This window comes from Bufo gargarizans, chromosome 1 (genome assembly GCF_014858855.1).
Source record: "Bufo gargarizans isolate SCDJY-AF-19 chromosome 1, ASM1485885v1, whole genome shotgun sequence".
Taxonomy (NCBI): Eukaryota; Metazoa; Chordata; class Amphibia; order Anura; family Bufonidae; genus Bufo; species Bufo gargarizans.
The window spans coordinates 688,272,072-688,297,780 of record NC_058080.1 but is presented as its reverse complement, the minus strand read 5'-3'; the positions used below and the strand labels follow the sequence as shown (position 1 = coordinate 688,297,780).

Genomic DNA, 25,709 nt, shown 5'->3' with positions numbered 1-25,709 from the left:
TGGTGTTCAGCAAAACATATTGTGGAGACCAAAAGACTCCTGAAACTACCAACACCTAGAGGAAGCTGAGATGTACTTGTCATCTGACCTTCCTCACTCACACGTGCAGACATGACCACTGTGCCTGGATGGAGACAAGCAGCATATTTGGAAAAACATCCTTTCCGTGTGGGGGAGAAAAGGGAAGTAAAACATGGCTGTTTGTAATGACGGAGCCGGTTTACTTCATGCTGACTGTGGTTAGAGAAGCATGAATGTGATGAAAGGTTCCCTTTAAGACCCATTAGACATTTAAAGGGCATCTGTCAGCAGATTTGTACCTATGACACTGGCTGACCTGTTACATGTGCACTTGGCAGCTGAAGGCATCTGTGTTGGTCCCGTGTTCATATGTGTCCGCATTGCTGAGAAAAATGAGCCTCCAAGAGCAACAGGGGCGTTGCCGTTACACCTAGAGGCTCTGCTCTCTCTGCAACTGCCGTGCCCTCTGCACTTGGACAGGGCCAGGTATTGAAAATGTCAACACACCTGGCTCTGTCAATCAAAGTAGAGAGGGCGCGTCAGTTGCAGAAAGAGTAGAGCCTATAGGAGTAATGACAACACCCCTGTTACTCCTCGAGGCTCATTTGCAAATATTAAAACCTCATTTTCCCAGCAATGCGGGCACATATGAACATGGGACCAACACAGATGTCATCAGCTGCCAAGTGCACATACAACAGGTCATGTAGTGTCATAGGTACAAAACTGCTGACAGATGCCCTTTAAAGAGAATTTATGTCCTCCAAAAACTCCAGATCTCTGAATCCATCCATGGCTTTCCCCCCCCCCCTATCTAGTCCCCCCTTCCTAATGGACAGTGACATTCTCTGTACAGCGCTACAGACTATGCTTGCCCTATATAAACCATGGGGAATTAGAGAGCCTTTGTCTGAGCATTGTAGACTTACTACAGAACATATAAATAAACGAGTTCTACTGATTTCAGTTATTGATGAAATATTGCTAGGATAGGTCATCAATGTCATATAGAAGCAGGTCCCAGATATTGGACCTTGCTGCTAATCTCCAGAACGAACCTCCAAAGCAAAGAGAGTGAACCACGCAAGCACTGCAACCCTCCATTCGCCGCTATGGGAGTTCCAAAAATAGCTGAGCATGCTCGCTCTGCTATTTTGGGAACTTCCATAGTAATGGATGGAGAGCACGCCGTTTATGCGTGGTGCACTCCTTCACTTTGGGGGCCCTGCTCTGGAGATAGGAGCAGGTCCCAGAGGTGGAACCCACACCTATCTGACATTGATAGCATATGTAGCAATACACCATCAATGTCTGAGATGGCTATAATACTTTAATGTTCAGTGCTTTACTCAGAATGTGATCTCAATGTCCAGCAGTCATCTTCTCAGCGTGAGAACTGCAGGTAAAATAACTAATATATTGGTCCATATCCCCGTAAACTGAGCAAGCACCGAAGGAGAGAAAAAAAATAAAACTAAGACGCCAAAAGATTTACATACTTTGACAACCAAGTCTGAAGCCAAAACTTCCTTTGTCCCCTGGATTTTGGCCCCGACCTCTTTATAATGGTCATCAGAGAACTTGGAAGCATCGCCAGCGCCAGACTCTACTATGACATTGAAGCCTTGTTTAACCAGGGCCTGGACCCCGGCAGGAGACAACGCCACTCTCTTCTCATTCTGGAAGATCTCCTTTGGAACTCCCACAGTCAGCTGTTTGTATGGGATACCTGAAAGAGACAAATCAGTACACGATGCAGTGTAAATAAGAAATCAAAGGAGAAACGCCATTTTTTTTTTTTTTTTACATGGACCGGGCCTATGTGCAATTTTGAGGCAATTGTTTCCTTATTGATCCATAAACTAATGCCTGTATTAGACCGGAAGACTGTCTGCCGGATGATCGCTAATGAGCGTTTGCATTAATGCTCGTTAGCGATGGTCTGGCAGTCTAATACTGCTGCCGATTACCCGATAAATGAGCTCATTCATCGGGCAATCCAATCTTTGTGTCTAATCACACTCTTATGCCAGCAAACAATGATCAGTATAGGGAAGAGCAAAGACATAATGATCGCTCCTCCCTATACTGAGGAGGAGATCGCTGCTTGTAAGATAAATGGGTCCACATCCTATCCGCAAAAAAAACTTTTTTTGCACACAACGTTTGTGTGCAATGGCCCTTAGGCTACATGCATACGACCGATGTGTGTTCTGCGGTCGGCAAATGCCGGATCCACAAAACACGGAAGGCGTCTGTGCGCGTTCCGCAATTTGCAAAACGGCACGGACAGCCATTAATATAACGGCCTATTCTTGTCCGAAAAAAGGACAAGAATAGGACAGGTTATATTTTTTTTGCGGTCAGCACACGGAGTGCTGTCCGCATCTTTTGCAGCCCCTTTGAAGTGAATGGGTCCGCATCCGAGCCGCAAAAACTGACCGACTCAGATGCGGACCAAAACAACGTTCGTGTGCATGAGGCCTTAATCTGTATTAAAAACTTTCTACTGTGTTGTATTTACAACTCCAGCGCAGACGGTCTGAACCCTTCAGGTGGAAGAGAGCAAGACATGAACGCAGATTCGGACAACAAAGCGCTCTAGGTGCAAGCATAGCGGAATACACAATCCGGTAGAAATTTTTTAAAATAAGTTTCTTTAAATTCTGCTTCTAGATTATAAGAAGTTTAATAACAAAAGCTTCCAGTTCAAAAGCACACGTTTAGAGTGGTATACCCACGGATAATACAACCATCTGTATTTGTTATAAACGGATCCAGTTGTATTATTTTTAACATACCCAAGACGAATCAGTCATGAACTTCACTGAAAGTCAATGGAGGACGGATCCGTTTTCTATTGTGGCAGAGAAAACGGATCCGTCCCCACTGACTTGCATTGGGGGTCATGCCAGATCCGTCTTGCTCCGCATACAACATGTTGCGGTTGCATTTTGGAGCATTCTGTTCTGTTTAGTTTTGAGCCCCTATGACAGATCTCAATACCGGAAAACTAAAACGGTAGTGTGAAAGTAACCTAAAGGAAGAATGATTTTAACAGCTGGACTTTCCCTCGGGAAAACTAAAAATAGGAAACAGCTCTCAATCTTCTGCAGCTCCAGCACTGACACCCTGGCGGTCAATGATACCGGCACATGGCTTCCATAGCTAAGCAGTGATGCCAGTAGTATGGCATGTGACCACTAAGGCCACTGACTGGCTGCAGTGGTCAGATGCCGGCTGCTTGTAAACAAAGACTGGGTGGGGCACCAGAGTATCAGTGCTGGATCGGCAGGATATTAAAGAGGTAAGCTGCAATTTTTGGTTGCAAAAGTGCGTATACCTGCCTACTCGGCATCCTAGATGAGGAGGTTTGGGGTCATCATCATAGGATTTTTCTGAGCGAAACCCTATTCTTTGCCAGAAAGGCCGTCGCCCTGAGATGGATGGATGACAGAGCACCTACACTGGGTCAATGGAAAGCGCTGGTCAATCAGGCTGTAGGCATGGAAAAGGTTGTCTATACTCACAGGAAGTGCCCGCAAAAGTTTGACAAAGTGTGGGGTGAATGGTGTGCGTCCCCTTTGACTGTGCACAACGCTTGTATGTTTTCAGCTGCTGATGTGTAACATAATGTTTATATCTATTGAGGCACCTGCCACTTCTACCTCATGGTCTATAAACGTCACCTGACTTGTACACCTCCTTGTTGTACCGGATCTAACGCAATACTATCTTGTACTACTGCGCTTGTACTATATCCCCTGCGCGGGATTGAACCTGGATTTGCTACTTCTCTGCTTGTGATAATGTAACATGCCTTTCTTGTTAAACTTCAATAAAACGAGTTTAAAAAAAAAAAGTGCGTATACCATTAAAAAACTGAAGAGCAACATATAACGCATCCACTGGATGTCACAAGACACGACTGAAGGACTGGACTTGCTAGTTATCCAAAGCAGCAAGAACAATGGGGTAAAAAATGTCTTACACAGCAAGCTGAAGAGACAAAGCAGCCAAAGTCCAGACCATAAAGGTCTGAAAGGTGCCGGTCCCACCTCTGAGGCCAGCTGCTATCTCAGAAATGGCCCCTGTGGCACGAAGCTGTGGATGAGGGGAGGCTGCACATGTGTGGTTTACTCCATTCACTGCTATGGGACTGCTAGCCGGAGGTGCTTACTCCCGGAAGTCTCATAGCACATGTGCAGCCTCCTCTCCTCCGCAGCAGCGCACAATGTGGACCTGTTCTCAAGATTGGGATTGGGTCGCAGAGATGCCATCTCTGGACATGCCATAAAAATCCCAGATAAGAATACCCTTTTAAAAGGGGTTCTCCTGGATTCACAAGATAGGTCAATATGAGATGGGCAGGGGTTCGACTGCCAGCACCCTTGCTGGTCAGCAGTTTGAGGAGGCCACGGGGCTCCGGTCAGCACCACAGGCTCCTTGCAGCCCACCAAGCACAGTGTCGTACATTGTACAGCCGCTGTGCTTGGTATTACAGCTCAGCCCCATTCACTTCAATGCGGCCGAGCTGCGTCTAGGCTATGTGGCCAATAAAAGTGGCGTCACATCACTCATGGAGTGCCGCGGCCTCTTCATACAGCTGATCGGCGGGGGTCCCAGGAGTATTTCTTACTGATGACCTAATATGAGGATAGGTCACTATGTAAATTCCTTTTAGAATCCACAAGAATCCTTGATATCTGCATACATATCATCTACATATGATTTTTAGCAGGAATATGCATTGAAAAAACCACCCCATCTGAATGTGGCCTAACAGGCGCCCCTTCATTATAAGAGGACGCCACTACTCCATGTCTCTTCCATACTCCTGCAGCAGTAGCCACTCATACTACGATTCCTAGTAATGCATATATTACGTGGCTTGCTCCGATCACTGCCACTCTCATTCAGTTACGCTCGGCGTTAACTTTAATATTGTGTAATATCATTAATCTGGAATGACGTTCTTGTTGTCCGGTGCCAGTGACACATTTCCACTTCTCTTATTTACAGAAACACTGGACATGGCATTTTGCTTTGCGCTTTCATCACTCCATGCCTCCTGACATAAATCTGAACAGATGTCGAATTATTCGGTAATGGCTGGCAGAGAACTAGCCGCGAGGTGTGGTCCCCGGTTTATCGTAAGGGTGCGGGTGAAGGCTTTTTGTGTGAAGTCATGATGCAGAACATGTGGGGGCTACAATCACAAATAGTTGGCAAACACGATCTCGCATTATTTATTCTGCTCCATGCACAACCAAAGCAGCATTTAAAATTCTGCCGCTTCCTAGTTATAAGCTCGCTCCAATGCGTGAGGTGAACGTACTGCACCCGCACTGAATCCAGACCCATTCACTTCGATGGGGCTGTGCAGATGAGCGGTGATTTTCAGGCATCACTTGTGCTTTGCGTGAAAATCGCAGCATGCTCTATTTTGTGCAAGCAAGTGCGGATGCGATTTTCACGCACGGTTGCTAGGAGACCCGATCATTATTATTTTCCCTTATAACATGGTTATAAGGGAAAATAATAGCATTCTCAATACTATTAGTAAATGTTTAGTAAAATAGTGATGGAGGGGTTAAAAAAATAATAATAATTTAATTTACCTTTATCCACTTGTTCACGCAGCCCGGCTTCTCTTCTGTCTTCTTCTTTGCTGTCCAGGAGGAAAAGGACCTGTGGTGATGGATCATGTGATGGACCATGTGATGAGCGCAGTGACGTTACCACAGGTCCTTTTGCTCAAAGAAGAAGAAAGAAGAGAAGCCAGGCTGCGCGAACAAGTGGATTAAGGCAAGTTAAATTATTTTTATTTAATTTTTTTTAACCCCTCCAGCCCCATTTTACTAAGCATTCTGTATTAAGAATGCTATTATTTTCCCTTATAACAATGTTATAAGGGAAAATAATAAAATCTACACAACACTGATCCCTGAACTTCTGTGAAGTTCGGGTACCAAACATGCTGATTTTTCTCACACGTGTGCAAAACGCATTAAAATGTTTTGCACTCGCGTGGAAAAATAGCGCATTTTCCCGCGATGCACCCGCATCTTATCAGGCCCAAATCCATGATGCCCGTGTGAAAGAGGCCTAAAAGGTCACAAGTGAACAATGTCCCAGCTGCCAGCAAAATAGATTGGGAAGGCTTTACCTATGTCTAATCCGTGGGAGTCCAATTGCTGATCACCAGAATAGCTCCGCTTATCTTTTACCAAAGACTGAAAGGTTAATGCGCAAGTCGGGAGAAAGCAAAGCAACACTTTCCTTGCATCACTGCAACTTCTTACTAGTAATCAGTAGGGGGCGCAAGAGTTTCATGGCATCTCTGGGCAATATGCCACCCGTGCCTTCATGAGAATACCCCCAGGGGTTATAATGAGAAGGAAAGCATAGCTCGGTTACGGTACTTTCACACTTGCGTCAAATTTTTCCCGGTATTAAATTCCGTCCTAGGGGCTCATTACCAGAAGAAAAACTGATCAGTTTCATCCTAATGCATTCTGAATAGAGAGCAATCTGTTCAGGAAGTCTTCAGTTCAGTCACTGTACGGCTTTTGGATGGAGCAAATACTGCAGCATGCTGCGGTATTTTCTCTGTCCAAAATTCCGGAACACTTTCCGGAATGCCAGATCCGGCATTATTTTCCATTGAAATGCATTAATGCCGGATCCGGCCCCAACGGAACCGGTTTTGCGGTCTGCGCATGTGCAGACCTTTAAAGATGTGAAAAAGATAACTACCGGATCCGTTTTTCCGGATGACAACCGGAGAGACGGATCCGGTATTGCAATGTATTTGTAAGACAAATCCGGATCCGTCTACAAATGGTATCTGTTTGCATACAGATTGCCGGATCCGGCAGACAGTTCTGGCGACGGAACTGCCTGCCGGAATCCAACAACGCAAGTGTGAAAGTAACCTTACTGATATATTATTTTTGAATTTCATTTTTAGGAGGAACAGTCCTGGCAACGTGCGCACAGTAATCATGAAGCGCTCGCCCTTACATTCGTCCTCTGGTGGCAGCAGTGAAAGTCAGACAGGTCGGTCGTCCACCATCAATCAATAACCTTCCAGCTTATCTGGTTTCCTCACGACTGGTATGCACTAAACTCTCTAGCACGTGATCTTTACAAGCTACACGGGGATCTGGCTGTGGCTGGAAAATTCTCAGTCTGAGCAGGAGGATGCTTCCCGGATGATGGTTCCTCACATTGCGATCGTATTTGTGTATACATAGCCCACTGGTCATACTACATGCTCCACTATACAGAGGTGTATTAGGTGCACTATAAGGCTGAGTTCACACGAGCGTGACAGATTTGGTCCGGATGCGTTCAGGGTGCGTTCAGTTAAACTCGCACCATTTTGCAAGCAAGTTCAGTCAGTTTTGGCTGCAATTGCGTTTAGTTGTTCAGTTTTTTCCGCGCGGGTGCAATGCGTTTTGATGCGTTTTTCACGCGCGTGTTAAAAAACTGAAGGTTTACAAACAACATCTCCTAGCAACCATCAGTGAAAAACGCATTGCATCCGCACTTGCTTGCAGATGCAATGCGTTATTAACGCAGCCCCATTCACTTCTATGGAGCCAGGGCTGCGTGAAAAACGCAGAATATAGAACATGCTGCGATTTTAAGGCCCCTTTCACACGGGCGAGTTTTCCGTGCGGGTGCGATGCGTGCGGTGAACGCATTGCACCCGCACTGAATCCTGACCCATTCATTTCTATGGGGCTGTGCACACGAGCGGTGATTTTCACGCATCACTTATGCGTTGCGTGAAAATCGCAGCATGCTCCTCTTTGTGCGTTTTTCACGTAATGCAGGCCCTATAGAAATGAATGGGGTTGCGTGAAAATCGCATGCATCCGCAAGCAAGTGCGGATGCGGTGCGATTTTCACGCATGGGTTCTAGGTGACAGTCTATTCACTGTATTATTTTCCCTTATAACATGGTTATAAGGGAAAATAATAGCATTCTGAATACAGAATGCTTAGTATAATAGTGCTGGAAGGGTTAAAAATAATAAAAAAGTTAACTCACCTTCTCCTCCTGTTAGCGTAGAGGCCGGTCTGTTCTTTAGCTGTGGCTGAAGGACCTTTGATGACGTCAGATCACATGCTCCATCACCATGGTGATGGACCATGTGATTGGAGCATGTGATCTGACGTCACCTCAGGTCATTCAGTCCACAGCTAAAGAACAGACCGGGATCTACGCTAACAAGAGGAGAAGGTGAGTTAACTTTTTTTTATTATTTTTAACCCTTCCAGCCCTATTGTACTATGCATTCTGTATTCAGAATGCTATTATTTTCCCTTATAACCATGTTATAAGGGAAAATAATACAATCTTCAGAACATCAATCCCAAGCCCGAACTTCTGTGAAGAAGTTCGGGTCTGGGTACCAAACATGCGTGATTTTTCTCACGCGAGTGCAAAACGCATGACAATGTTTTGCACTCGCGCGGAAAAATCGCGCATTTTCCCGCAACGCACCCGCCTCTTATCCGGGCAAAAAACATGACGCCCGTGTGAAAGAGGCCTAAAGCATTGCAGAAGTGATGCATGAAAAAAAATGCTCATGTGCACAGCCCCATTGAAATTAATGGGTCAGGATTCAGTGCAGGTGCAATGCGTTCACCTACTGCATTGCACCCGCGCGGAAATCTCGCCCGTGTGAACGCAGCCTAAGGTGGGGTATTAGAGCAACATTTGCCCCCATGTTAAAACCGTGAAGGTTTCTGCATAGCCCTATTCTAAAGTTGGGAGTATAAAAAAATATAAAAAAAAGGAATTGACACAAAACAGTTTTGTTTATTTGTTTTTTTGGATGCAAAAAATAAATCTGACACGGTCGTGTGAATAAGACCTAAAGCCGAGAATCAGCAGTAGTGCTGAACTATAAAAGAACCTGTGGACTCCTATGTTTAATTTGGAGGGAAATAGCGGAGACGGGTAGGTCCAGTGTAAACTATAAGGGTGGATTCACATCACGCTTTATGCCTCTGTTTGACAGACATGTTAGTAAAAAAAAAAAAAAAAAAAAAAAAAAAAAGAAGAAGAAGGATACAAATACGCAGCACATGACGTTCTTGTATCCTGGTTAAAAAAAGAAAAAAACATATACTTTTTTTTTTCATAATGGAACTCTATGGGGAACTGCTGCCACTGTATGGCATCAGTCTGAAGCATCTGTTTAACGTATACGTTTTTTGTATACATTGAACAGACTGGAAAACCGTGATGTGAACCCATCCTGTCTATTCATTCCTATATGGGCCAGTAGAGGGCAGCATTGAACTTTCCATACATTATTCATCTGAAAAGGAGTTCATTCAGACCTTCATGTTGCGCATGTTTACTCCACGCAGTAATAACTATGGCGGCCAAGTACAACAATCAGAGGGATTTCCTTGTAAATATAAAATCACTGCTGACGGTTTATTTCTATATATGTGTGTATATCATTACGTAGAGCTTAATTTCCATGGACACATCATATACTAATCATATAGTGACTGCTGACAGAGCATGAGCTCCTACAGCACACAGTCCTGCCTGCGTTATGAGCTCGTGCACCATCAGCAATCACCATACCGTTCCGTTACCCGAGCATATGCACAAGTGTCCTTCCATGTTGGCAATGACAGCAGCATGGGCGCTGTGTTGCTTGCTTTGCTACTGTTAATACATACAGACAAGTCCCTGTCCCCGATATCTGGTGCAGAGCAGTCAGAAGAGGGGAGCACTTACCTTGTTTGACTGGCTGCTGACACCAGAGAACCTGATGGGTACGAAACATCCGCAGACATGGCGTCTTCACAGTCGGCAACTTCACAGAGATTACACCATTGAACAGGGGACTTGTGCAGCTGGTAGCTACTGATCTCAGGATGCTCGCCATGCTTGCTGGAACTTATTCAAGATCTTCTATGTTTCTTACACGTCCTTCTGGAGACAAAAAGAAAATAAATTAAATTCTACATGTAACAAATGGAATTGGCTCAGACAGATACTAAAACTCCTAAAAACAGGCCCAAGTCATTTTGAGCAGATCAGCTGCTGGAAAAACTGCCCCAAAAAATAAATAAAAATAAAATTAGCTTGTAAGGTCACCTCCATCGTTCACATAGCCCTCCAGCGTCTCAATCCCAGTCTAGTGAATATGGAGTCCGGACCCCCAGCGATCCGATATCTATGATCTACTGTACCCTGAGAATAGGTCATCAATTACAGATCAATTATGGATTGATTGTTCCCAGATTTGTCCCATTATTGGTTCCACATCTGACTACAGGTTGTCCAGTTTCATCAGCACTTGCTCAATTTCTTTTAAAAGACAACTTGTCACCTCTCCTGACGTGTCTGTTTTAATAAGTATTTGTATTCCCCATGTAATCACAATTCTGGAGCATCTATTCTTAAAAACACTATCCAACCAGGGCTGTCATACTGTGTAGGGACACATCACCAACTAGTAACACCCATCTGGACCTTGATTGCAAACTGCTAGTAATTCATTCATAATAAAGGAATGGTACAAGACAGGAATTAGAGCAATAAATGCTCCAGAATAATTCCAAAAGAAGAAGAGCACATGGACTGCACATCCACATGCGATGCATAATTTACATTGCTACTCGGCATTATTAATTGTATACAACCCCATACTTTATACAAGACCATTTGCATAATTTTTTTATCAAAATGCATAGGCTCACTCACCACGTCAAGGTCATCGCTTTCAAGTGGGTCCCTACTTTAATTTGGCACAGCACCATGTGGCGACCACCGATGCTGCAACATAGGCGGCACGACCCAGCAGTCCAATAGCACCCCTGCTGTCAGACTAAGTGCCCTTGGCACCAGGCCACACCGACCCGCAGGCACAGTCACACAGCAACCACGCGGCACTACACTATGGTGGCAGAGGACATGACGTGGTGCTGAGCTAAGTTAGAGAAGAGACCCACTCCAAAGAAGCAACCGTGCCGCAGTGACTGGGTCTATGCATTTTGATCAAAACACAGAAAAATGGCTTTGTATGCAGTCTATAAATTATGACATCATATACAATTAAGAGAAGCAATGCAAATTATGCTGAAAAATAATAGATAAAAGGCATAGCAAGTGGAAGTGCGATCCATGAGCTTTCTTTTTCTTACATGGGAAATCCAAGTAGTTACTAAAACAGACATGTCAGGAGAGGCAATAGGCTTTTGCTTCGTTAAAGAGGACCTTTCATCAGAATTAAACTTCTAAAGTAACTATACAGGCATGTAGAGCGGCGCCCAGGGACCCCCCTGCACTTACTGTTATACCTGGGCGCCGCTCCGTTCTCCGGTAATTGCCTCCGGTATCTTTACAGTTAGGCTCCACCCAGGGGAACCTGCCAGCGCCTCCTTCTCCCATGCTGTAGCGCTGGCCAATCACAGCGCTCAGCTCATAGCCTGAGAGAGAAAAAAGCCTCTCAGGCTATGAGCTGAGCGCTGTGATTGGCCAGCGCTGCAGCCTGGGAGAAGGAGGCGCCGGCAGGTTCCCCTGGGTGGAGCCTAACTGTAAAGATACCGGAGGCAATAACGGGAGAACGGAGCGGCGCCCAGGGATAACAGCAAGTGCAGGGGGGACCCTGGACGCCGCTCTACATGCCTGTATAGTTACTTTAGAAGTTTAATTCTGATGAAAGGTCCTCTTTAAAGGGGTTGTCTGGGTTCAGAGCTGAACTTCCCCTTCTTCCCTCATTCAGCATGCTGTATCACGCACGGCAAGGGCTTTTTCTTTAGATCCAGCGATGCATCGGGTCTCTGTATGGCAGCGCTATAGACCACCCGTTAGTGCCGGTGACGTCACCAGGATCACTGCTAGGTAGAAGCCTCCGTCTAAGGCCCCATTCTGCAATTTTGCGGAACCATTAATTTCAATAGGACCGCAAAAAATGCGGACAGCACAAAGTGTGCTGTCTGCATCTGTAGTTCCATTCCGCGATCCCGTAAAAAAAAAATAATGATAGAGCATGTCCTATTCTTGTCCGCAATTGCAGACAAGAATAGGCATTTTCTATGATCGTGCCGGCCAGGTGCAGTCCGCAAATTGCAGAACACACACGGGCCGGTATCCGTGTTTTGCGGATCCGCAAAACACTTCGGTAGTGTGAATGAGCCCTAACAGTGTGAGAAAGTAAGCAAATAGTCCTTGCTCTATGCGGTAAAGTGCAGGACAAGGGGGAGCATCGGAGCAGGAAATGCCCCACTATACTCAGAGCTGAACGGGTGAAGAAGGGACCTGGACAACCCCTTTAATGGATTTTTTTTGGCAGTTTTTTGCAATGTTGCTGAAATATGGATGTAAATTGGGAACTTTGACCAAATTTAACTTATTTGACTACTAGGCAATGCGGATTAAAAATGCACCTATAAAACAGACTTTTCCCAGCAATATATGATCTACCACAAAGCAGAAGGGATGATGAAAGTCAATACCAGGGGGTAGAGGAGTCTTTTTAGAAGCATAAAAATGGCTGCACGTGTTTAGCAAACGGGTGACAACCAAAGGTCCGGTGTGGAGGACCCTTCTCTGCCTGCGGCCCTTTTCTCCAGGACAAGTGTGAAGCAGATGTCTCTCGAGCCTCTAGAAGCGTCTGAGCAGTCACGTGAACCCAATGACATCATGGTAATACCCCGTGTCAAGTGTCAATTACTAAAATTAATCACAGCACCTGACAAATCATTGCCTCCTACTAGATCTGACCTGGTTTCAGTGGGAACAAAAGAGGTGAACACCGAACACAGGGAAACACTAAACCCCAGATAATGCACCACACAAAACACTATAAAATGGGAGGAAAGCAAAATGAAGAACACGTTGTGGCAAAGTAATTGAGCGTGGCGCAGGCCGAGCTCTCGTGCCCGGCGCCCTAGATGTATAGATCTGTATATGTGTTTTCCGGACTGTTCTGTCTCTGCACCAGAGAGTTTCCATGAAGTGACACATAAAATAACAAGCTCCAACTATGGGAGCACCCCGTACAACACACAAAACAACCGCTAACAAAAGTAGAGGGTACGTTTTATAAGGTTGCATTTAGATGTTGTGGTTAAAACAGTCTAAAAAAAAAAAAGTTTTTTAAAAACTTGTACATGCACAATGTAGTGTCGTTTTTGCAGATTTTCTGCACTGATTTTCGTGCTCTTTTCACTGCATTTCCGTGTTGCTTGTGGATTTTGTGCCGTTGCCCAAGATCTTACCTTTCCATTACAAATGGTGAAATCGGCACTGAAAACACTTGACAAGCTGTGGATTTCAAAATCCATACCGAGGGTCAATTTCCATGCCGTGATCCTGAGATATTGAAAATCTCATCTACTTAGCTGGTACTGTGCTACCCTGCAGTTCTTTTATATGAAAATCTGCTCGGAAAAATGAAGCGTAAACCGCAACATGTGCCTACACCTTTACAGCTTTTGCGTTTGGAGGTCAGAGCCTGGACCCCAGAAACTGAGAGCAGACTAAATTCTGACCTGGGCCTTAAACACTGGTATACCTGCAGTGTGAACACGCATGATAAAGCTGTGCAAAATGGCATGAAGCATAGCCAGCGTGAGGCAGCCATCGGGAAGAATGTTTGCACTACAACGTTTACACCAGTATGATCCCAAGAATTTTGCAGATAAAAAAGGGTCAATATTGTCAAACATGGGCGGTACAAGGTGGAACTTTCCAAGTGGAGCGCTGAAGTAGATGTCCCTACTACTCTCACAGTGCAGGAACAGATCAAGAATCTGACCAGGTCAAAACTGCCTTCCCTCCCTTCACATACACACTTGCTGTAGCCAGCAGCTTCCCTGCCAGCCAATCAGATTGGATTACTGAGAGACACGCCTCGCTGTTTTCCGCTTATACTAAAAGGGAAGACAGACAAGCCATAGCAACAGTCTTTTAAAGGGGTTATCAAATCCTATAAACTGCCCCCCAACGGGACGTGGATGAGCCTCCCTAGCGTCACCCGCAGAGCTAGGTAGGCTCGTCCCTGTCCCCGCCTGCCATTTGTGCACGGGGAGAAGCAGCAGCGGTGGTGCGGGGAACAGGAGTGGCGCAGGGACCCAGGTAAGTATACTCAGTGTGGGGGGACCAGCATATTGGGGGATTTTTATAGGATTGGATAACCCCTTTAATGGTCCAGTGGAAAGGGACATTAATGAAAGCTGTTATTATAAGGCAATTACAGATCTTTTGACAATCATTGACTGACTAACTCAGGTATACATGCCTAGCTCTAATAAACTAGCAAATAAAATAAAAATTACACTTTAAATATGGTTGGTTTGTTTTTTGTGACACAAATTGGACTTCGTTAGAGCATTTGAAGTGGTAAAAAAAAAAAAAAAAAAAGTTTTCTTGGACCTCCTTAGTCACACATAGCACGCCTGTAGGAATACCGTTCCAAAGTAGCATGGTTTGGCCTCTCTGGAACCTGGCAATGTGACACTACTCTTCTGAAAATTCAGTGCCCCAGTTCTCATGATTGGTGGGAGTCGCAGAAGAAGGACCCCCACCGATCTAATAGTTATCCCCTATCCACAGGATTACTTCAAACAACCAGAATACCCCTTTAAGGGCTCTTTCACACCTGCGTTCTTGTCTTCCGGCATAGAGTTCCGTCGTCGGGGCTCTATGCCGGATGAATCCTGATCAGTTTTATCCTAATGCATTCTGAATTCCGGAACGGAACGTTTTTTGGCCAGAGAAAATACTGCAGCATGCTGCGCTTTTTGCTCCGGCCAAAAATCCTGAAGACTTGCCGCAAGGCCGGATCCGGAATGAATGCCCATTGAAAGGCATTGATCCGGATCCGGCCTTAAGCTAAACGTCGTTTCGGCGCATTGCCGGATCCGACGTTTAGCTTTTTCTGAATGGTTACCATGGCTGCCGGGACGCTAAAGTCCTGGCAGCCATGGTAAAGTGTAGCGGGGAGCAGTATACTTACCGTCCGTGCGGCTCCCGGGGCGCTCCAGAGTGACGTCAGGGCGCATGGATCACGTGATCGCATGGCACGTCATCCATGCGCATGGGGCGCCCTGACGTCATTCTGGAGCGCCCCGGGAGTCGCGCAGACTAAGTATACCGCTCCCCCGCTCCCCCTATGGCAACCAGGACTTTAATAGCGTCCTGGGTGCCATAGTAACACTGAAAGCATTTTGAAGACGGATCCGTCTTCAAATGCTTTCAGTACACTTGCGTTTTTCCGGATCCGGCGTGTAATTCCGGCAAGTGGAGTACACGCCGGATCCGGACAACGCAAGTGTGAAAGAGGCCTTAGTCTCCAACCTGACACTATTGTTGGTTGAGTGGTATTTAGGGCTTTCCTCTATGCCAGGGGTACACGTTTCCTGGTTGGGGGCCACATTGCCAGACTGAACCAATGACGAGGGCCGAAATTAAAATTTAAAAGGTGTGTTAACAACTGAAATATTGTACTTATGGCATATTGAACACACATTATATACTATTAATGTCTAGTTACACTTCCAGGACTCCCCTCTAATGGGAGAAATACATGAGCAGCCACAGGACATAGGCATACATGTCTGTTAACAGATGGTTGGGGGCCGCACAGAATGGTATCAAGGGCCGCATGTGGCCCCCGGGCCGCAGGTTGTGCACCCCTGCTCTATGCAGTAATCATCTTCTCAGTATGGGATTAAGCAGTCATTACTACGATCACTCCCCATACAGTTCCCCTGTTTGTCAGCAGCACAATGCCGTAAGCATGGAGTCTATCCCGGCGCACTCTGTCTGCTGCCTGTTAACACTTTACTGACTGCTCTGTAATATACTACAAGGCATCATTAGGAGGTGCAGCAGCCCAGGAATAGTCTCTTATGTCCTGAGCTCTTCTCCCTTTCTGACTACAGGACAGTAGTGAATTGGTTTATCTTGCTCATTCGGCTGATGCCATCTCTGCTCTGTCTTTCCTCCCCTGACTAGACATCCTGTGACCTCTTTTATAGATGTTTGCGGATTTACGTCGGGAATACTCGCCGTCTGAATACAGCACCGGAGGTCCATGGTGCACGATAATTTGCTGCACCGATTTAAATATATTTTATGTTGATGTCTCCATTCAGATACACGGCGGCCTCCAAACTTCTGTCATTGCCCTAGTTACCAGATATCAGGTTCGCTCCGCTCACATGGCGTAAGGGTTTAGAACTAAGGACTTGTTCACACGTGTTTTGTAAATTTCTATTCCCTCACAGAGAAAACGCATCCACTGAAATCCCCATTTGTTGGAATGAGTTACTTTGTGCTCAGTTCGTGTCTGTCCCGGCAGGTTTCAATTAGGCTACATGCACACAAACGTATTTTGTTTCAGTGTCAATTCAGTTTTTTTTTGCGCCATGTGCTGTCCACATCAGTATGTGCGCTCCGTAGCCCCTATTCTTATCCGTTTTAAGGCATTGTTACAATGGATCCGCAAAAAAAAGGATGGCATACAGGTTTTTTTTTTGCGGACTGCAAAACACATACGGTCGTGTGCATGTAGCCTTATTCTGATGGGACAAAAAGCCCTGACAGCTGTGACCTTTTTCCTGCAAAAAATAACAGAAACATGGAGGAAAACAGCTATCCGTTTTATGCTTTTTTTAAGCACATCTGTCAGCAGGTTTGTCCCTATGACACTGTCTGACCTGTTACATGTGCGCTTGGCAGCTGAAGGCATCTGTGTTGGTCCCATGTTCATATGTCCCCGCATTGCTGAGAAAAATTAGGTTTTATTATATGCCATTACTCCTAGAGGCTCTGCAACTGCCGTACCCTCTCCATTTTGAGGCTCTGCAACTGCCGTACCCTCTCCATTTTGAGGCTCTGCAACTGCCGTACCCTCTCCATTTTGATTGACAGGACCAGGCGTAACAAGGTTTACATTTCCTGGCCCTGTCAACCAAAATGTAAACGTTGTTACGCCTGGTCCTGTCAATCAAAATGGAGAGGGTACGGCAGTTGCAGAGCCTCAAAATAGAGAGGGTACGGCAGTTGCAGAGCCTCTCGGTGTAACAGCAACGCCCCCATTGCTCCTAGAGGTCACATGGCCTAGGCGCAGCTCAACCCCATTCAAGTGAATAGGGCTGAGCTGCAATACCAAGTACTGCCACTATACAATGTATGGCGCTGTACTTAGTGAGCTGGTGCCTCCTCAAATTGCTGATCGGCAGGGGTCCTGGGTGTTGGAACCATCAGCATAAAAGTTCCAGAAAACCCCTTTTAAAAAACTGCCACAAAAAGCTGAGTGTGAAACTACATTGTAGTTTTTTTGACCACTAAAGAAAGCGATAAACTTTTTTTTTTATATTGCATGTATTTTTTAAAGAACTTTTTTTTCCCCAAAAACAAAAAAGGTGAGAATAGCATGGGATAGCATGATATTTTCAGGCAGTTTTTACCCCTACAGGGAAAGATGGAAAAATGTCTGAAAATAACAACTACTTGGGGTAAGAAAAAAAAATAATGGGAAAAGAACACCAAGCCAAAAAAACTAGTGTCTACTACATTTCATATTTCCCATTTTATTGTCAGCAAAAAAGCATCAAAAACTGCAGCTGCCAAAAAAAACAAAGCCATTAAAAACACAAGTGCTAAAAATACCTCAAAATACCTATGTGCAAAACCATTTTTAGCTTTTTTTTTTTTTTTTCCCCACTTGTAAAAAAGTCTGGAAATTCTGACATTTCTCCGAGCTTTTTTGTCACAACTTTTTCTTTGTTTCTTTACTTTTTTTCAGGGCTTTTTCTTTATAGAGAAGTCTATGAGAATAAGGCAATTGACCCCCAAAAAACATCACCTCAAATTAGAAAAAAAAAACACACCAAAACCAAAGAAGCCGGTCTGCTCTGCATTTAGTATTTTCCAGACTTCTATGCAACATCTGGAGCTGGTGTTTGACTGAAGGCTGCAGAAAAACGCCAGCTATTTTTTCCACTGACGGAGAAATGTGAGGGCTTGCTTTTTCTGAGACCATTTTGGGGCTTTTTATTGCAGTTTTTTGTTGCTGATGGGACAGCACATTGGACGCTTTTTTTTTTTTTTTTTTTTCCCACTTGTCTTTCTATGGTGTTCACTGTGTGTGATAACTGATTTTATCACACAGGTTGTTATATATGTATCAAAGAGAACAGGTACCACAGAATACCCAAAATATCAAAAATGTATTAGACATAAAAACATACATATAAATACAAATCTGTAGAGACTATACAAAGTGCCCACAGCGGCAGCTCACAAAGATTCCATGGTATAGCATAAATAAGAATCACCTATCATTCACAGCAAGGGTATTCAGGATCTGCGTAGCACATGTCTAAGACCCAGTGTCTATCATAATAACTGTCTAAGGGCTCTTTCACACCTGCGTTCTTGTCTTCCGGCATAGAGTTCCGTCGTCGGGGCTCTATGCCGGAAGAATCCTGATCAGTTTTATCCTAATGCATTCTGAATGGAGTGAAATCCGTTCAGGGTGCATCAGGATGTCTTCAGTTCCGGACCGGAGCGTTTTTTGGCCGGAGAAAATACCGCAGCATGCTGCGCTTTTTGCTCCGGCCAAAAATCCCGAACACTTGCCGCAAGGCCGGATCCGGAATGAATGCCCATTGAAAGGCATTGATCCGGATCCGGCCTTAAGCTAAACGTCGTTTCGGCGCATTGCCGGATCCGACGTTTAGCTTTTTCTGAATGGTTACCATGGCTGCCGGGACGCTAAAGTCCTGGCAGCCATGGTAAAGTGTAGCGGGGAGCAGCATACTTACCATCCGTGCGGCTCCCGGGGCGCTCCAGAGTGACGTCAGGGTGCCCCACGCGCATGGATGACGTGATCACGTGGCACGTCATCCATGCGCATGGGACGCTCTGACGTCATTCTGGAGCGCCCCGGGAGCCGCACGGACTGTAAGTATACCGCTCCCCCGCTCCCCGCTCCTACTATGGCAACCAGGACTTTAATAGCGTCCTGGGTGCCATAGTAACACTGAAAGCATTTTGAAGACGGATCCGTCTTCAAATGCTTTCAGTACACTTGCGTTTTTCCGGATCCGGCGTGTAATTCCGGCAAGTTGAGTACACGCCGGATCCGGACAACGCAAGTGTCAAAGAGGCCTAACATGTGCGATGCAGGTGTAGCCGATGTAGATGGCACATATACGATTTCTCTTACCCGATATCTCGCTGCGTGTAAGAGGACCACGCCAGACAGCGACAGCCCACTTACACACAGCGATATGATATTTTGGGTATTTTGTGGTACCTGTTCTCTTTGTTGATACATATTTAGGAGGTGCACCAGGTGGTGTCAATCCAGTTGATAGGTTGTTTTATATGTGGCGATACCAATTACGTTTTTTTGCATTCAGGGTATTTTTTTTTATTTATTATTTTTATTAGTGTTGGGCAAGCATGCTCGGCCCAACACTAATTTTACTCGAGCATCGCGATGCTCAGCACATCGTGGTGTTCGGCCGAATACTGCGTGTTCTCGAGCGCAATGCTCGAGTCTCCTACCCGCACGTTTCTTGCCTGCTACGCAGCCAATAAACGTGCGGGGGAAGTACTGGCACTCGCTATAAGGCCGTAGCCATGTTGGTTCCTAGCATTACAGTGATTACATGGCATCAAAACACCCTAAGAGGTGAGCCGAATGCCTGGGTCCACAATCAGTGTCTGCGGGTCACACCACTGCCTCCTCTTCCCCTGTGTTAAGTGCTGGCCAATCCCCTGTCCAAGACGCAGGCCCGGATGCCTCCCGCCATGCAGCTAAACCTTTGCAAGCACATCCACTTCTGTGATCCAGTGCAGCGTACAGATGTCTATACCCCAGGCCTTTGAACAAAAGCGCAAATACCCAGCCACCCACCCACAGACTAGCACTAAATGCGCGCCTTTCCAAAATTGCTGGCCCCGGAAATGTAGCCATTTAGGTTTGTGGAAACTGAGCCTTTCCGCAGCCTGATGGCGGCGGCTGTCCCGCAGTACTCTGTCCCCAGCCAACAAAATTTTTCACAGTGTGCCGTCCCAGCCTTACACCAGCATATGTTCCGTAACATCACCCGTGCTCTGACCAACGCAGTTATTGGGAAGGTCCACTTAACGACTGACACATGGACAAGTGCTTTTGGTCAGGGACGCTACAGTTCACAGCGTTCACCCAGTGTGCCGTCAGGGGAGGCCAGGTGCGAGTCGTACCCTGGGATGGCACAGGTGCTACCGACGCCAAGGATTGCGGGCTCTCCTTCCATCACCTCCTACGTTAGTGGCTACAACCCCCTCCCTTCTCCTCCTCCGCCTCCTAATCCACTTCCACCTCTGAATTATCATCTTGCAGCACCAGTCAGCCATCAGTCAGTAGCTGGAAGCAGTGTAGCACTGTAGTGGGGAAGCGGCAACAGGCCGTGCTTAATCTGATCTGCTTAGGTGACAAACAGCACACCGCCGCAGAACTGTGGCAGGGTATAAGGGACCAGACTGAGCTGTGGCTCTTGCCACTCAACCTACAACCAGGCATGGTTGTGTCTGATAATGGCTGTAACTTGGTGGTGGCTTTGGAGCTCAGAAAGCTCATACACATACCATGCCTAGCCCACGTGTTCAACCTAGTGGTTCAGCGGTTTCTCAAAACCTACCCCAAATTGCCTGAGCTACTGGTGAAGGTGCGCAGTGTGTGTGCACTGCCCATTTCATCAAGTCATCGCTTGCAATTGCAGACGCTTTGCACGTGGAAGTGGTGGAAATGGGGTAAGACAGTGCACAGGGTGATAGCCAGACCACCCACAGTTCATTTTCTCAGCGCAAACTGGATGATGAAGAGAAGGAGGAGGAGGAGGAGAAGCAGGAGACGGTTGCCTCCGCTACAGAGGGTAGTACCCATGGAAGTTTTATTCCATCTGTTCAGCGTGGATGGGTAGAAGAGGAGGAAGAGGATGAGGAGATTGAAACTCATCCTCCTGATGAGGACAGCGAAGTCTTGTCTGTTGGGACTCTGGCACACATGGCTGACTTTATGTTAGGATGCCTTTCCCCATGACCTTCGCGTTGTACGCATTTTGGCCAACACCGATTACTGGTTATTCACCCTTCTCGACCCTCACTACAAAGAGAACTTCTCATCTCTCATTCCTGTGGTGGAGAGGACAAGCAAAATGGTGCAATACCAGAAGGTCCTTGTGGAAAAATTGTTCCCAAAATTTCCAGATGACAACGCTGGCGGCAGAGTAAGAAGTTCCTAGGGTAACCGAGGAGGGGAGACGAGGGGAACACACTGCAGTTCCAACAGAGGCAGGGCAACACTCTCCAAGGCCTGGGACAGTTTTAGGACACCATGACAGCATCCTCAACCTGATGCGCGGCCTAGTGTCACAAGGAGGTAAACATTTTGGAAGATGGTGAAGAAGTACGTAGCAGACCGTGTCAGCGTCCTCAATGATCCCTCAGTGCCTTACAACTATTGGGTGTCCTAGATGGACTCGTGGCAGGAACTGGCGCTCTACGCCTTGGAGGTGCTGGCCTGCCCTGCCGCCAGCGTTTTGTCTGAGCAGGTATTTAGTGTTGCTGGGGGCATAATAACTGATAAGCGCATCCGCCTGTCAACTGAAAATGCTGACCGGTTGACTCTTATAAAAATGAACAAGGCCTGGATTGCCCCTAAGGCCTCTTTCACACTTGCGTTGTCCGGATCCGGCGTGTACTCCACTTGCCGGAATTACACGCCGGATCCGGAAAAACGCAAGTGAATTGAAAGCATTTGAAGACGGATCCGTCTTCAAAATGCGTTCAGTGTTACTATGGCACCCAGGACGCTATTAAAGTCCTGGTTGCCATAGTAGTAGTGGGGAGCAGTATACTTACAGTCCGTGCGGCTCCCGGGGCGCTCCAGAATGACGTCAGAGCGCCCCATGCGCATGGATGACGTGCCATGCGATCACGTCATCCATGCGCGTGGGGCGCCCTGACGTCACTCTGGAGCGCCCCGGGAGCCGCATGGACCGTAAGTATACTGCTCCCCCGCTCCCCACTACACTTTACCATGGCTGCCAGGACTTTAGCGTCCTGGCAGCCATGTTAACCATTCAGAAAAAGCTATATGTTGGATTCGGCAACGCGACAAGTGTTCAGGATTTTTGGCAGGAGCAAAAAGCGCAGCATGCTGCGGTATTTTCTCCGGCCAAAAAACGTTCTGGTCCGGAACTGAAGACATCCTGATGCATCCTGAACGGATTTCTCTCCATTCAGAATGCATGGGGATAATCCTGATCAGGATTCTTCTGGCATAGAGCCCCGACGACGGAACTCTATGCCGGAAGAAAAGAACGCAAGTGTGAAAGAGCACTAACTTCTCTCTCCTGGCCAAAAGTTTTGAGAATTACATAAATATTAGAAATTGGAAAAGTTGCTGCTTAAGTTTTTATAATAGCAATTTGCATATACTCCAGAATGTTATGAAGAGTGATCAGATTAATTGCATAGTCCTTCTTTGCCATGAAAATTAACTTAATCCCCCAAAAACGTTTCCACTGCATTTCATTGCTGTCATTAAAGGACCTGCTGAGATCATTTCAGTAATAGTCTTGTTAACTCAGGTGAGAATGTTGACGAGCACAAGGCTGGAGATCATTATGTCAGGCTGATTGGGTTAAAATGGCAGACTTGACCTGGTAAAAGGAGGGTGATGCTTGAAATCATTGTTCTTCCATTGTTAACCATGGTGACCTGCAAAGAAACGCGTGCAGCCATCATTGCATTGCATAAAAATGGCTTCACAGGCAAGGATATTGTGGCTACTAAGATTGCACCTCAATCAACAATTTATACGATCATCAAGAACTTCAAGAAAAAAGGTTCAATTCTTGTTAAGAAGGCTTCAGGGCGTCCAAGAAAGTCCAGCAAGCGCTAGGATCGTCTCCTAAAGAGGATTCAGCTGCGGGATCGGAGTGCCACCAGTGCAGAGCTTGCTCAGGAATGGCAGCAGGCAGGTGTAAGCGCATCTGCACGCACAGTGAGGCGAAGACTTTTGGAAGATGGCCTGGTGTCAAGAAGGGCAGCAAAGAAGCCACTTCTCTAAAAAAAAAAAAAACATCAGGGACAGATTGATCTTCTGCAGAAAATATGGTGAATGGACTGCTGAGGACTGGGGCAAAGTCATATTCTCCGATAAAGCCTCTTTCCGATTGTTTGGGGCATCAGGAAAAAGGCTTGTCCGGAGAAGAAAAGGTAAGCGCTACCATCAGTCCTGTGTCATGCCAACAGTAAAGCATCCTGAGACCATTCATGTGTGGGGTTGCTTCTCATACAAGGGAGTGGTCTCACTTACAATTTTGCCCAAAAACACAGCCATGAATAAATAATAGTACCAAAACACCCTCCAACAATCCAACAACAGTTTGGTGAAGAACAATGCATTTTCCAGCACGATGGAGCACCGTGCCATAAGGCAAAAGTGATAACTAAGTGGCTTGGGGGCCAAAACGTTGATATTTTGGGTCCACGGCCTGAAAACTCCCCAGATCTTAATCCCATTGAGAACTTGTGGTCAATCCTCAAGAGGCGGGTGGACAAACAAAAACCCACTAATTCTGACAAACTCCAAGAAGTGATTATGAAAGAATGGGTTGCTATCAGTCAGGAATTGGCCCAGAAGTTGATTGAGAGCATGCCCAGTCGAATTGCAGAGGTCCTGAAAAAGAAGGGCCAACACTGCAAATACTGACTCTTTGCATAAGGCCTAGTTCACACGATCGTTTTTTTTTTTTTTGCAAGTGTACGGGCAGTTTTTTTGTGTTCCATATACGGAACCATTCATTTCAATGGTTCTGCAAAAAAACGGAATGTACTCCGTATGCATTCCGTTTCCGTATTTCCGTTCCGTTGAAAGATAGAACATGTCCTATTATTGCCCGCAAATCAAGTTCCGTGGCTCCATTCAAGTCAATGGGTCCGCAAAAAGAACGGAACACATACGGAAATGCATCCGTATGTCTTTTGTATCCGTTCCGTTTTTGCGAAACCATCTATTGAAAAAGTTATGCCCAGCCCAATTTTTTCTATGTAATTACTGTATACGCCATACGAAAAAACAGAACAAACACAACGGCAACAAAAAACGGAACAACGGATCTGTGAAAAACGGACTGCAAAAAACTATAAAAGCCATACGTTCGTGTGAACTGGGCCAAAATGTCATGTAATTGTCGATAAAAGCCTTTGAAACGTATGAAGTGCGTGTAATTATATTTCACTACATCACAGAAACAACTGAAACAAAGATCTAAAAGCAGTTGAGCAGCAAACTTTGTGAAAACTAATATTTGTGTCATTCTCAAAACTTTTGGCCACGACTGTACACATTCAATGCACCCCTTCCACCACTGAAAAGGGTATATGGTTCAATCTTCCTTTTCTCGTCCTCCTCCTCCATCATATCAACATGTTTATTAAGCTGCCCTCGCTCCTAATGTTTTAGAGGGTCAGCTCAGCAGCAGGCCCTCATCCCTAATGTTTCGGAGGGTCACCAGCAGGCCCTCACCCCTAATGTTTCGGAGGGTCACCAGCAAGCCCTCGCCCCTAATATTTCAGAGGGTCACCAGAAGGCCCTGGTCCATAATGTTTTTGAGGGTCACCAGCAGGCCATCAATCATAATTTTTCAAGGGTGTGTGTGATGCCCTCCTTTATGTGATATACAGGTTGTATCGGAGTATAAATTCCTTGTAATTTTTGGCAGCACTTGCACTTTATATACAAGTAAGGGTACTTTCACACGTCCGTTTTTCTTTTACAGAAAAAAATGATCAGTTTTATCCTAATGCATTCTGTATGGAGAGCATTCCGTTCAGGATGCATCAGTTCAGTCCCTCTTACGTTTTTTGGCCGGAGAAAATACCGCAGCATGCTGTAGTTTTCTCTCCGGTTAAAAATACTGAACACTTGCCGGAATGCCGGATCCGGCCCCAAGTGTTCCGAAAAAACGGATACGGTTTTGCAGTCTGCGCATGCGCTGACCTTTAAATGTGAGAAAAAAATAAATACATGATCCGTTTTTTGGGATGACAAATGAAAAGACGGATCCCGTATTGCAATGCATTTGTGAGACAGATCTGCATCCGGATCCGTCTCACAAATACATCTGTTTGCGTCTAGATTGCCTGATCTGGCAGGCAGTTCGGGCAACGGAACTGCCTGCCGGAATTCTCTGCCGCAAGTGTGAAAGTACTCTTAATATACAGGAAAGAATGTTTCCTTACAATGTTTCCTCTAAAATCGATTTTATCTTGTTTGGTGATTATTACTGTCAGTCTGTAAAGGTGGCGTACTACTCGGACAACATCGTTCCCAGCAGCGACCTGGGAGTCCAAGATGCATCCAGACATCCTCCTCATGCTGTTCCCGAACCATTAGCGGCGTTTCCGTCATTTTCTGACCTTTTCCTGTGAACCAGACACCCTCCCCTCTTCAGAGCAGGGGGCGCCTGGTTTAATGCTCGGGGTCTCCCATTGACTTCCATTGTGCTCGGTAGAGGTGTTCTACTCGAGCACTTTGGTGCTGGACCAACACTAATTAATTTTTTTTATTACATAGTTTTTCTTTTGTAACTTCATTATTATTATTAATTATTATTATTATTTTTGTCTC

At 45.9% G+C, this 25,709-nt stretch overlaps 1 protein-coding gene across 2 annotated transcripts in view; it reads right to left on the bottom strand.

The window, feature by feature from the left end:
• The window catches only part of NNT (nicotinamide nucleotide transhydrogenase), a 102,709-nt gene that overhangs the window by 73,471 nt on the left and 3,529 nt on the right, over positions 1 to 25,709 (bottom strand). The window contains exons 2-3 of one of the 2 annotated variants that reach the window (XM_044276216.1): positions 9,797 to 9,994; positions 1,521 to 1,750 (exon numbers count right to left, since the gene is read on the bottom strand). In XM_044276216.1, the coding sequence (XP_044132151.1) occupies positions 1,521 to 1,750; positions 9,797 to 9,947 (381 nt within the window). In that variant the 5' untranslated portion in view covers positions 9,948 to 9,994. The remainder of the gene's footprint in view (positions 1 to 1,520; positions 1,751 to 9,796; positions 9,995 to 25,709) is intronic. The other variant, XM_044276217.1, reaches the window with a different exon arrangement.